This window comes from Euleptes europaea, chromosome 2, assembly GCF_029931775.1.
Source record: "Euleptes europaea isolate rEulEur1 chromosome 2, rEulEur1.hap1, whole genome shotgun sequence".
Lineage (NCBI taxonomy): Eukaryota > Metazoa > Chordata > Lepidosauria > Squamata > Sphaerodactylidae > Euleptes > Euleptes europaea.
The window spans coordinates 37864205-37878268 of NC_079313.1; the positions used below are offsets into that span (position 1 = coordinate 37864205).

General features: G+C 44.1%; 1 protein-coding gene across 1 annotated transcript in view; it reads left to right on the plus strand.

Annotated features, from left to right (window-relative positions):
• Window positions 1-5724: 5724 nt before the first annotated feature.
• The window catches only part of CLCC1 (chloride channel CLIC like 1), a 47282-nt gene continuing 38942 nt past the window's right edge, over window positions 5725-14064 (plus strand). Inside the window, exons 1-3 of the mRNA XM_056844151.1 lie at window positions 5725-5894; window positions 9401-9511; window positions 13789-13899. Of these exons, the coding sequence (XP_056700129.1) occupies window positions 5763-5894; window positions 9401-9511; window positions 13789-13899 (354 nt within the window). The 5' untranslated portion in view covers window positions 5725-5762. The remainder of the gene's footprint in view (window positions 5895-9400; window positions 9512-13788; window positions 13900-14064) is intronic.

Consider the following 14064-nt stretch of genomic DNA (forward strand, 5'->3'; position numbering starts at 1 on the left):
CCAATGGTTACAAAACTTGGGAGGTCTCTTAAGAAGGCTCGTCTGAAGCTATGCTGAATGTTTGGGGGCTGCACCCCCAAAAATGCGCCCCCTGCAGTCACAGAAAGAGAAAAGGGGGGGAGCCCATATTTCTGCCCCCACTGAACCCATCTTTACAAAACTTGGGGGGTCTCCTAAGAAGGCTTGTCTGAAGCTATGCTGAAAGTTTGGGGGCTGCACCCCCAAAAAAGCACCCCCTGCAGCCACGGAAATGGAAAAGGGGGGAGGGAAAAGGGGTGGAGCCCATATCTCGGGACCCCCTGACCCAATGTTTACAAAACTTGGGGGGTCTCTTAAGAAGGCTCGTCTGAATCTCCGCTCAAAGTTTGTGGTCTCTACCCCCAAAAATGCACCCCCTGCAGCCACGGAAAGGAGCGTATGTGCACACGCACCCCCCCCCCACGAGGATTTCTCTCTCTTTCTCTCCCCGGCCGGGCCGTGCAGCAGCTGATTCCTCCAGTACTCAATCCTAGCTGATTGGCCAGAAGAAGACCCAGCTTGGCCACCGATTGGTCGGAGGAGAATGCCGCTTACTGACGGTTATGCTGCTGCGCCCCGAATTTGCCGAATTTATTCGTGAACTCCCGAACTTGCTGAATTCGGCTCCCCCGTTTTCCCGCCATTTTTGAGTTTGGTTCGTCCCGAACTAAAAACCGCCGAATCAGGGGAAATTCGGCTGTTTTTCGGTTCGGGCCGAACCGAATCGACAGCCCTACAAAACTGCCATTTTCGCCAGGGCACTGATTTCCGTCATCTGGAAATCAGCTGTAATTCCAGGACTCTAGGCCCCACCTAGAGTATTTTCTTTTGTTACTTTTTAGTCTATTGCCCATTTGAGTTCTAGTATTAGTGGAGGGAAAAAATTCCATCCACTTTTTCTACCTCATGCACCATTTTACAAACATCTATCTAAATCTTCTAGCTTGTTCAGCCTTTTTCTCATATGAAAAGGGCTCCAACCCTCTTCTGCACCTTTTCCAGCTCACCACAATCTTTTTTGAGACAGGACGATCAGAACTGTAGTTCAAAAATGATACTGTAGAGCAGAAAAAAGTACATAAGAGGGCAAGTATATCAGCTATGTATTTATTTAAACAAACTTTCTAGTTGAAAATTAATGGTGCTGTGGCCCCCTAAAACCTAATAATAAAAATTTCTTCCAGGCTAGATTTTGCGGACTAGAGCCCGCTTCTTCAAATGTCAAGTACAAATACACCTTTGCGCTGGAATAAACCGTTGCTAGTTTTCAAGGAATCACTAGACCTCTGCTTATTTTTTGCTGAAACAAGAGTAGCATAGCTGTGTGTGTTAAGTGCCGTCAAGTCGCTTCGGATTCATGGCGACCCTATGAATCAAAGTCCTCCAAAATGTCCTATCTTTGACAGCCTTGCTCAGATCTTGCAAATTGAGGGCTGTGGCTTCCTCTTTTCCTGCTGTCCTCAACTTCTCCTAGCGTGACTGTCTTTTCCAGTGACCAAAAGACGATAGCTTCAGTTTAGTCACTTCTCTAAAATTCTTTGCTCTTTGCCCCCCCCCCCTCTAGTTTTCAAAGTGCTACCTGGTCACATTATGAAAAGACAGTCGTGCTAGGAAAAGTGGAGGGCAGCAGGAAAAGAGGAAGACCTAACAAGAGATGGACTGACTCAATAAAGGAAGCCACAGCCCTCAGTTTGCAAGATCTGAGCAAGGCTGTCAAAGACAAGACATTTTGGAGGACATTGATTCATAGGGTCACCGTGAGTCGGAAGCGACTTGACGGCCCTCCACTTTTCCTAGCATGACTGTCTTTTCCAGTGACTCTTGTCGTCTCATGACATGACCAAAAGCCTCAGCTTAGTCATTTTAGCTTCTAGGGTCAGTTCAGGCTTGATTTGATCTATAACCCACTGATTTGTTTTTTTGGCAGTCCAGGGTATCCATAACACTCTCCTCCAACACCACATTTCAAAGGGATCTATTTTCTTCCTGTCAGCTTTCTTCACTGTCCAGCTTTCACTTCACACACACACAATTTCGATCAGCATCTGAGCGACCCTCTGCGCCGTGGATTAGTCGTTGTTGTCGTCGCCACCGCCCCTTCCGGTCACGAGAAACCCCCCAACGAGCCTGACCTGCAGGCTGGCTTCTGATTGGGTATTTCCGAAGAAGGAGCGGAGGCGCCATCCAATCCCAAACGGGGGCCGAGCTCGCGGATTTCGAGGAGGGGAAGGAGGAGGTCGGCGGAAGGCGGTTGCGCTGTGTTCGTTCTGCGTCCCTCAGCTGCCTGGCGAGCGGCCGTTGGAAGGGAGGAGGCTGAGGTGTGGCGCGTGGAGCGAACTGACGAAACGGGATAACTCGGCGGGGAGGGGTCGGCGTGCCCTCAACCGCCGTTCTTTTGCCCTCAACCGCCGTTCTTGGTGTCCGCCGCATTGCTAGTGAGGCCGCCTTCTCGGCGCTTTTGGCCCTCCGCATCTCCTCACTCGGCCCATCACGGGGGCAGGACTTTCCCCTCAAGGATGGTCCCCCCCCCTTCAGCTTACCTTTAAAATAACCGCGAGACCGAAATTCGCCAGGTAAAGCTTTCCTGCTAGGGTCCGGGGAGCCTCGCCTGTTGTATTTCTGCCTCTTGCGATGATGGCCGGGCGGCGTGTTTCGAGCGCTCAGAACGGGGGTGTGGGTGGGTGTGTAAGCGCTGAGCATCATGACACGTGTACGTTTGGAGGCAGAGCTTGCATTTTGTAAGGGCACCGGAAGGTAGGGGGGAGCGGTGTATTTCTGCATGTTCTGCAGGCATGGAACATCCCTGAGAGATCCCTGACCGTGAGGACTGCATGGCTCGTACTTGCTCTCTATAGAGAAGGCATCACTCCACAGCTAGTAGAGAGCTACATTTGCAATTACTGTCGACCAAAATAGTCAGTGTCTTGTGTGCCACCGGATTAAACATACACATGCGATAATATCAGATATAACTATTTATTACGTAATTGTAACCTTTTAATTAACTTATGTAATTATTTATATATATATATATATATATATATATATATATATATATATATATATATATATATATATATATATATATATAAAAAATTGGATTATATAATATATTATAAACTTTTAATTAACCACATAGCATGTAGGATTCCCTCTCCCCACCACTGTTGAGCCTTACCCTAATACTTTCACACATGCCGAATAATGCACTTTCAATCCACTTTGAAGCTGGATTTTACTGTAAACTGGCCAAATCCACTTGCAAGCGACTGTTTAAGCGCGTTATTTGGCATGTGTGAAAGTGCCCTTAGCAGCCCTCCTGTAGCTAGAGCAACGGGAAGGGCTTGCAAGGCAGACTTACAACATAAAACAGTATGCAAACTTTCAAGTTTCCCAGAACTCCTTAATAGGCTGGCTGTCAAAAAAAAAAAAAAAGCTAACCTATGTTAAAAGCCACCCAGGTGCTGACATGAGAGTGCAGAGGCTTCGGAGAAGGATGGAGGATAGTTGGAATGATCAAGCCATTTTCTTTCATTCCTGGCACAAGGCCCACAAGCTCAGGGAGCCTCACAGTTTACCCAGCACCCCCCTCCCTATCCAGTGGCAGCTGTATCAAAGTAGGACCCATCTGTCAACCACAGACACCACCAGGAAATGGCCTTGCTCAGTTTCCGGAAACATGAGGCACGTGCCACATTGCAGAACGGCACTCAGAAGAGCCAAGGGTGGTTTATCAAAGAGCCCCCTGAGTGAGTATCACTGGCTAAAGGGGTATAATCACAATGAGGCTAAAGTTGTTCCTTCACCGCTAGTGACTCAGCCATTGAGAATCAAAGTTGCTCATGTCCATATAGCTTTGTATTTCAATGTGAGTAGACTTTGACATGTGGAGTTTGATCCTGTGAAGGATTTCTGCTGATTGAAGGGGAGGGGCGATTTTTGCCTATTACCTCTTCTCTCTAGACTTTTGGTGCACCCCTCATGTTGTACCTGGGGTCTCCTGTCCCTCAGAAGCAACATTTTGGGCTGCAGTGGGAGGGAGGAGGTGGGGAAGTTGCACTCCACTGATGCAAGTCTTTCTGTCAGCAGAAATGTTAGTGGGATCCAAATCTTAATTCCATGAAGGAGTAGCAGGTACAAATGTGAGATGAGCTTTAGCAACTAGCCCTTTACAAGCAAGATCTATAGTAATTTATTGATCTTAAGCTCATTATTCACTTCCTGACATAAGCCATTGGAAAATAAAATCAGTAAATTCAGTTAACAGTGGTAAGTTGTGGTCTTCATTGTGCATTGTAGATCAAGACTTGCTCTCCTTTGAACATCTGAGTCAATTGGTAAGTCAACTGCTGTTTTTGTTCACTACCTTTCATCAGTGAGGTAATACACAGATGGACTTGAATTTAAATTCAACTGAACTGTGAATGTGCTTATAGGACTGAGGCTTGTGTAATTTATCAAGGTTTTTTATTCAGTAATATTGTGTACTGTACAATTGTTCTCTGAAGATAAATATTGGAAGTTATGATAGAAGATCTCCATAATTGGGCAATTTAGGACTGAGTCTTCACTGAGAAATTTAGGACACTTTTACAGAATCTTGCATATCAGTGGGTTGGATCCTGTCACACTCTTCTACTGGCATAAGACTTGCCAGTGGTAGAAGAGGCTTCACTGATGCAAGGGAGGTGACTTCATTTGCTTCCATCTCACTGAACTCTGCATTGCATTTTTTTTAATAATTTCTTTTATTTTTATAATATAAAATTAAAAAAACAACAAAAGAAATAGAAAAAACAAAAGAGTACATACAGAGTATTTTAACTACATGATATACTAAAAGATTACACAATTTAAAGTACCCTTAAAACCCACCACCCACCTCTGCATTGCATTTTTGTCCATGTGGGTCCCCCATATCCCATCGCTGTTTTGGCATTTTCAGATGATTGTGAGGGGAAGGGCTTTCTTCTGGTGGAACATAGGATCCAACATAATATCAGCGATTACATAAAGTAAAAAAATGCAACTAACAGTACAATCCTACAGGGATTTACCCTAGTCAATTATAGACATTAAGCTTAGAATTGTGTATTTCTGCTTAGAACCGCACTGTACATATATTGTATGCATAATAGTCTGTATTAGGAAAGATTTGAAAGTGAAGTTCTTAGTAGTCACAGAGGAATCTCAGTTCTACCATTGAGATAATACCTAGTTTATACAGTAATTTCAGTTGGAGTTTAATAATATGTGTTCATTATTTAAACTTGCTTTGATTCCTGCTTTGTCTCATAGCTAGTGGGCTAAGTTGTGTTTTCTTTTAGGTCTGAGAGAGTTTTGCAATGATGGGTGATGTAATGGTCGCTAATCTCTATGTGTCTTTATAGCTGGTAAATTTGGACTTTCATACATAGCTAAATAATCTTTGCCGGTAGTTCTAATAAGATAAAATAGTGGTGTAAACTCATGCTAGAGAGTAAAGGTCTGGAAATATCTTGTGTAACCTTATGTCTGAATATTAGCAGATCTAGATCTTAACGTACCTTCATGGATGATTAGCAGAATGCAAATTTGACAAGTAAATCGTTATTGGTGTTTTCCCTTTTGGCTCCAGAATTCAAATAATGAAGGCAAATAGGATGATAACCCTGAAGAGTTCTGAGCACTAGATACCTTAATTATTCTCAAAGATCTTGCATTTTACTAAAAACATGTTATTCTGTCATGCTTGGTGATAGAGGATGCTGATTTCTTTGGTGCTGTGTGCTGTTCTGCTGATCGGAAGTGGTGAAATTCAGAATGATGAATGGATTGATCCAACAGACATGTTGAATTATGATGCAGCTTCAGGAACAATGAGAAAGCCTGATGTGGTAAATATATAGAAACTCTTTCTTTTAAAACTGAGTACTGTGCAAAAATAAACTTTAGATTTGTTTAGTCGATACCTTCTAGGGATCCTGCTCACCTTACCTGTTTTAGTTGCGTGGAACTGTTTTCTTTATAGGGAATTGATATCCCATGACAAATTCATAGTCTTTTGGTTGAATGTTGCTGTGTATACAGCAGAATTCTTATTCTGCTGTATAAGAATAAGTCATGTCAGACTAATCTTACCTCTTTTTTTGAGAAAGTTACTACCTTGCTGGATCAGGGGAATAGACATAGTTTATCTAGATTTCAGTAAGGCTTTTGATAAGGTTCCACATAGTATTCTAGTTGACAAATTGGGAAAATGTGGTTTAGATCCTATTATTGTTAGGTGGATCTGCAACTGGTTGACAGATCGTACCCAAAGAGTGGTAGTTAATGGTTCCTCATCCACTTGGAGAGAAGTGACTAGTGGAGTTCCTCAGGGATCTGTGCTGGGCCCTGTGTTGTTCAACATCTTTATAAATGATTTGGATGAAGGAATAGAGGGGATGCTTATTAAATTTGCAGATGATACTAAATTGGGAGGGGTAGCAAATACGGTAGAAGACAGAGCCAAATGCAGGATGATCTTGACAGGCTGGAGAAATGGGCTAGAACAAATAAAATGCACTTCAACAAAGACAAATGTAAAGTTCTGCATTTAGGTAGGAAAAATCAAATGCATAATTATAGGATGGGGGAGACTTGTTTGAGCAATAGTGTGTGTGAAAAGGATCTTGGAGTCTTAGTAGACCAAACACTGAACATGAGTCAGCAGTGTGATGCGGTAGCTAAAAAGGCAAATGCAGTCTTGGGTTGTATCAACAGAAGTATAGTGTCCAGATCACGGGAAGTGATGGTATCGCTTTGCTCTGCTCTGGTTAGACCTCACCTAGAGTACTGTGTTCAGTTTTGGGCACCACAATTTTAAAAAGATGTAGACAAGCTGGAACGTGTCCAGAGGAGGGCAACAAAGATGGTGAGGGGTCTGGAGACCAAGTCCTATGAGGAAAGGTTGAAGGAGCTGGGTATGTCTAGCCTGAAGAGGAGAAGACTGAGAAGGGATATGATAACCCTGTTCAAGTACTTGAGGGGCTGTCATATTGAGGATGGTGCCGAGTTGTTTTCTGTTGCCCAAGAAGGTCGGACCAGAACCAAAGGGTTGAAATTAAATCAAAAGAGTTTCCATCTAGACATTAGGAAGAATTTTCTAACAGTTAGAGCAGTTCCTCAGTGCAACAGGCTTCCTTGGGAGGTGGTAAGCTCTCCTTCCCTGGAGGTCTTTAAGAAGAGGTTAGATGGCCATCTGTCAGCAATGCTGATTCTGTGACCTTAGGCAGATGATGAGAGGGAGGGCATCTTGGCCATCTTCTGGTCACTAGGGGTGTGGAGGGGGGAGGTAGTTGTGAATTTCCTGCATTGTGCAGGGGGTTGGACTTGATGACCCTGATGGTCCCTTCCAACTCTATGATTCTATGATTACTGGACTGTTTAAACTCTGTCCTAGGTATGGGAGGAAGTCTTAACATCTCTGGTAGTGTCATTAGAACAAAGCTGTCAAATTCACACAGAGCAGTTGGAAGAAGTAGCAGTTGGTAGATTTTGAAGGCTGCAAAATTCACCTGAATTTTACATTAGTCTTTCAGTGGTGTCTCCTCTTCCACTTGTTTCTTTAAAGTGAAATGAGCCCAGATTAGAGACATGAATATTTCCAGCCATTTTGAAGCCATAGAGGGAAATACTGCATTTTGTCTTGTTTCTTCTTTTGCTGGGGAATTTCTTTTTGACAGAAGTTGAAGTACCTGAAGACTTGCATTAACTGGAAAAAAAAACTTTATTTTATGTTAGCTTGCGTGTTGTGTTGCTTGGTTTGTTTTCAACAGAACATTCCTTTTGCATGCTATAGAAGATGGAGGAAGTTGAAGTATGCAAGAGAGTTTTAGAGTTCTACATGCCTAATTCTATAGGTTGTCTTGCATAGTTTGCACATAGTTATTTCAAAGTTTTTTGAGAGACTAACAGTGCAATCCTAGAGAGAGTTACTCTAGTCTAAGCCAATTCATTTTAATGGGGTTAGACTAGAGTGACTCTATTTAGGATTGCACTGTAAAAGGAAGCTAAAACAGTATTTTGAAACGTTGCCTCAAAGTATTTGACCCACCATTCTAACACAGAAAATAGTTCATGAGAGGTTTTTTTTTTTAATTTTAATCATAACTTCTAGTTTTTCATACCCAGAAATATGGGGGAAGGTCCTTGGAGTGAAGCGGGTCAGTGCCTTTCAGTGATTATGCTCTTAGAATCAAACCCTTCCTGAGAAGAAGTATGTTATCTTATTCAGCCAGACACCTATTAAGCAGGACTCAACTTATTTCTTACAAAACTAAGCTTTTTATTGAAGTGCCTCAATTAAAAATATATAAATATGTATATGTATGTACAGTCTTAACATATTGTAGTATGTATGCATGTAGATGGTTACAGAGTCTTTAAATGTTACAAAAGTTCAGACATTGTAAGTCTTAAACATATTTCATGTTACAAGCAATCTAAAGCAATCTCTATTTTATATCTCTATATAAGAGTTTCAAACCTTAAAACAATAATAATATTTCATTCAGAAAATACAACAGTTGCAGAAATCTGTAAAATGGTTAGTTCAGTAAATAAGATCTGATTTAAAGTATCTTAATTCAAAGTACCTAGAGTACTTTGAGTAAGATAAGAGTAAGTAGGCATACTTTACCCAATCATGTCATCCATGAAACTCTCCATTCCATAAGGACTAGAGAGATCTGAGAGTCCCCAGTCCATGCTAAGACTGAGTAGACCTCTAAGACCCTCCATTTGTTGATGGAGAAATCTCTGAGAATCCTCAGTCCATTCAAGGACTGAGTCTATGAGCCTCGCCATATGTTAGAGAGACCTCTGATCTATGCAAAGATCAGAGAGATCTGTGTGTGAACCTCTAGTTCATGCAAGAACTAGAAAGCTCCATGAACCTTTAATCCACGCAAAGATTAAAGAGTTCTGTGTAAGACCCCTAGCCCAAAGGCTAGGAAGATCTAAGAACTTCCCAAATGGAATTTCCCCTGACAAGTGAATTGGGGTAACTCTGCTTACATAGGATTTCTAGTGAGCATTGGGGTCCTGTAAAGCTTTAGCTCAGGCCAATTTATTTATGTTTATAGCAAGCTGAAGTAAGTTACCTAATTTGATTATGATGTTATGTCATATCTAGAAAGGTATTTCTCTCTCTTATTTATGAGGTAAGAGAAATACCACAAGATAACTTGCAACTACAGCAAGTGGCAAAGTTTGATTTCCCTTCTTATTGTTTATTTATGTTTATTTTCCCCCAAATACGCCAAAATGAACAACCAGTTAATCTAGAGATTCACATACGGTAATTTGTACATTGATATACTGGCAATAATAACGTACATATAAATGACCGTAATTGCAGGTGAACCTGGATGATTCTGAAAATAAGAACATACCAAAAGAGGCAGTGGTAGCAGGAAATTTTTTGGACGTTTCTAAGTGCCAAAGAAAACTAGATTCAACCATTCAGAAGGTTTGTTCATGTTTATACTGCTTTATAACATGTGTAAGACATCAAAATAGTTTTTGGTAATTTACATATACTGTGAAGAAATCAAAATCTTGTTAGAATATCATTTTGGGTAAAATGTTATACTGTATAAACCTCCATCATTTGTAGAAATAGAGGTGGTGGTGGGGATTAATATTCATAATTATTTGGTGTGTTATCCTTTATTCATGTTGTAGGAATTTTGTTATTGACATCCACAAGAGTAGGATTGCTTCCTTAGTGCATGCCTGTGGTCCAAAACTTGACATATCTTCTTTATTTATTTTATAATATGATAATTTGAATATATTGTGATATTGTTCAGTATATTCGTCCTGGATAGTTCAGAGATTTGAGTATGTTGCTGGCAGATCACATGCATATTATGTAAATATTGTGTATCTGCCCAGGTGGGGCTCCTCCACTGTACATGTGATGGGTGATGTGGGTATTCCGTGTTTGTTTAAAACAGCCTTGTACAACTTGTGAACCCTCAAGGTGAACTCATCCAATCAGCTGTGTTTTTCGGCTCGCCCACGTCACAGCATCCTGTTTTTGTAGTTATGGGCAAGAAGGATAAATGAGAAATTTATTGATCTCAGATAAGCTACCATTTGTAAAGTGGGGCTGCATTCGGCTTGATGAGTTACATGTTGTGCTGGTATAATTTGTAAACTCATCTGGGGCTTGAGTCATTTGAAAACAAATCAAGATTTTGTCAGTCTTTGTGATGACCCACATGCCATTCAAAAGCAGGGAAAACCAGTATTTATTTATATTTTTAACTCACCCAATCCCTGGCTGAGGGCAGGCTCAGGGTGGCAAATAACAATGTTAATACAATACAATCCAGTAAGGTACTATAAAATCACAATGTAATTAAAACAATTTAACAGTCCCGCAGATCATAAAAACAAAGCAATAAAATAGATGGCACTCATTTTTAGGGAATAGAAACCGCTGTAAGGCCTGGAAGCAGTCAGGACTCACACATTTAGTTAGAACAGTTTATAAACAACAGAAAAGAACTAAAAAAGGTGGGGGATAGGGAGGCCAATACTGATGAAAAACTGTAGCTGCCCTCAGCTATAGGCCTGGTTGAACAACTCCATTTTGCAGGCCCTGTGGAATTCTTTGAGATCCCTCAGGGCCCTGGTATCATTAGAAAGGGAATTCCACCAGGCTTAGTTGAGGACAGCTGGATATTTTTAGGGCCGGGGACCGGTTGTTATTTGCAGAGTGTAATGATCTCTGGGGGATATACCAGGAAAGGTAGTCCCATAGGTATGAAGGTCCCAGACCATGTAAGGCTTTAAAAATTAAAACCAGCACCTTGAACCTGATCCAGTATTCCAGTTGGAGCCAGTGCAGGTCGCCCCGCTGGATGGAGGGGCTTCCCCATGGACATCCGCACCCCCTTGAACGTACCCTGGGAGGTGGCAGCTGGGGAGAAGTGGGTGTGGCCGGCGGGGAATCCTGCAGAGTACAGAAAAGGTCGTCAAAGGACCCCTGGAGGTGTGCCTGCCCCTGGACAAAATCCCACATCAACCCAAGCAGGGTCTCTAGATGGCCCATGCTGACATTGGTGGACAGTGCTTCCATCCAGCACTGGCTGTGGCGGCATTACCAGGACGGGAGAGTCCAAGCAGGTGCTGTTCTGGCCAACCCCACAAGCCCCCGCTGAGAGGCCAGTCCACTGTCATGCACTTGCCCCCGTACCCGTGGCCCCATCCTATTGCTTAACAGAGATCAGGGACCCTCCCTGAGAAGGAGGGGACCGTTTAGCTGCAGCTGAGTGTGGATGCACCAGGCTCTCTCGGCCTGGGTGCAACAGATGGGCCACGTCCCCCCAGGATCGCTGGGGAATGTCTTCTAATCCTCAGGGGGTCGCTGGGATGGTACTGGGGCTTCAGGGATGAGGCGGGTCACCGTGGGAACATGGCCGCCTGATGGTCATGCGAGCGGCCAATTGATCGCCTGGCTGGGCAGCTTCCCAGGTGCGTATGTCCTCCTCGAGCTGTGGATAGCAAGGTCGCACAACTGTGCTTCCTCTCCTCCAGCACCCTCCTCAGGCTTTGCCTCCCCCGGGATTTCCCGGCCCGGAGCTGCCAACCCTCAGGTGAGGGGTTGGAATCCAGGTGAGTGCCCATGCTATCTTGGCACCATTGGTGGGGGTGGACTCTCCATACAGCCAGCAGCACCTTACGCAGGAAGTGGCCTTTGCCGATCCCGTCCCCAACGACTCCACCCACCCCAACAGAGATGTGCATACATGGTTGTCAAAACCAGCAAAGCTGTATTGGTTGTGGGGAATGAGCATCAAGACTTTATCCACCTCTGAGTTGGCTGGGAGCTCACATCCCACCCCTTCCTGCATCAGTTTTCCACCTCTGCTGGCCTCCAACAGGAGAAGCTGGATGACAGCGATGGATCCTTTGTGACCAGAGGCTGGTTTAGTGGGTGAGCCTGTGAGTGGAGATAAAGGGTATCAGGCACATCAGACCTTCACCTGTTGGATGGTTTCCTGCAGTAGTCAAGAAAAAACAAGATGCATGCCCTTGGAAGAATGCCAAAGGCTTCCTGGTGGGCACATGGGGGACCTCCCAGGATGTTTGGCCGGTCTGGTAAGTGGCCTTTGGGGGTGGGGTCTGTGGCATTAGGGCCATTGGCCCCACCCCCTCAGGCTTTGCCATTGCAATGTTGGGCCCTCCAGCTCCTGCCTGGTGCTGCAAATGCCAGCGCTCGTTGGTGGGTCCTGCTTGCCATCCTCTCAAAGGTGGGGGGCTGTGCTCCTTTGAAATGTAAAGGGTGCGAGTTGTCTTTGGGGATACATAGCCCTTTGAGTGTGGGGGCCTCGCTCTGTGACCATCAGGAGCGGCCCATTACTCGCTCTGTGACCATCAGCCTCGCTCTGTGACCATCAGGAGCGGCCCATTACTGCAGGGAATGTGAAAAAGTTGCTCATCTGTCTCATCCCCCCCTTCTGCCCTCACCCCAGAACATCACACCCCCTTGCAGGGACGCAGGGAAAAGACAATAGGTGGACTTCAGAGCCTTGCCACTGCCTGGCACTGATGAGCACAAAGCTGCCTGGTTTGTGAGGGCCACCCACCCCAGTAGAGGGAAAGGGTGGTGAAAGGGTGGTTTGGGGATGCACTACCTAGCTTATTTGAAATGGTGCCGGCGCCCCATTTGTTCCTTCCTGTATATCTGTCATACCTGAAATGAATTTGAGTGGGAGAGCTGAGCTGCAGAGTGTGTGGACTTTGCTCTCCCAGGTGGGCTTTTGTGCACTGTGCCAGCCCTGTTGTGCACAGTGCTCTCCCTGTGCTCTTGCCACCATGAGTGCCATGCTGCTTGCACGAAGTCCCCACAGCTGGGAGCTGATGGTCAGCATCCCAAGCCATGTGTGCCTTACTGCAAGAAGGTCTCTGAGGCGAGACTGGTGCTTATGAGGGGGTTGGTGCCATGCTATTGAAAGCCCCTGTGGAGACTTGGTCTCCTTCCACCCACTTGGTCGACATCCTCAGCTGCCTGGGCCCTGGGGGTGTGGCTGCACCAAGGGGTGTGTGTAAAAAACGCCTACAATGGGGCTCTGTGAGCTGCACCATAATTTTAGCTGGTGTAACTTTTCCGCCAGAAAAAGTGGGCATTCCCAGCCCAAAAGCTCTCAGGAATCTGACCCATCCCCGGGAACGCCCCATTTCATGCCAACACAGGCCCTTGTTCTGGAGCTACGCCACCACGAGGGCTGGCCTAGTGCATCACGCAGCTTTGTGGCTCCCTGGCGCTGGTGTGTGTGCCACCTGGGATGTTGTAAGTGCCTATTATCCTGGGTTAAATGGGCACTTATGCCAGCTCGGGGTCATGCCAGCTCCTGTGGAGCTTCGCCCCCCTCTTCAGGATTGCATGGCAAGGGTTTGAATCTGAGTAGATTAAACACAGGACGCTATCTCGGCCTGTATTTTCATCAAGGTGTTTTGGATCACTTGAAAACAAACAAAGCTATTTTTTGTGTTTTTTGACTGCATCACCAAATGGTATAAAGTCCAGAGTGTTTATACAGTTGACTCAGATATAATAGAAGGCAAACAGTAGCTTTATATGTTTCAGTCCAGTAACTATACAAACTGTAAGAAATTGTTGCTGGGCCACAGAAATCTCTCTTTATGGTCTGCTGTAGTATAAATTTTAGATGTGGCATGTTTCAGATACTTTTTTGAGGAAGATGTAGTAGTGAAGTACCTTATTTTTTGCAGCTTGAAGAATATGAAAAGAAAGAGAGAGCCAAGTTGTATGAAAGCAATAGCATTCATGTTTTTAAGAGATACTTGAATAAAATTTTAATTGAAGCAGGAAGACTTGGTCTAGTGAGTATTATTATTATTATTATTATCATTATCATTTATAGCCTGCCTTTCTTACTGAGAATCAAGGTTGATGAGAATCAAGTCAATGCAAATATGAAAAATAGTTCAATATGAATATCACCTAAAAATTCTGAGCATCTTTATTGTGTTAAATATTACTTAATG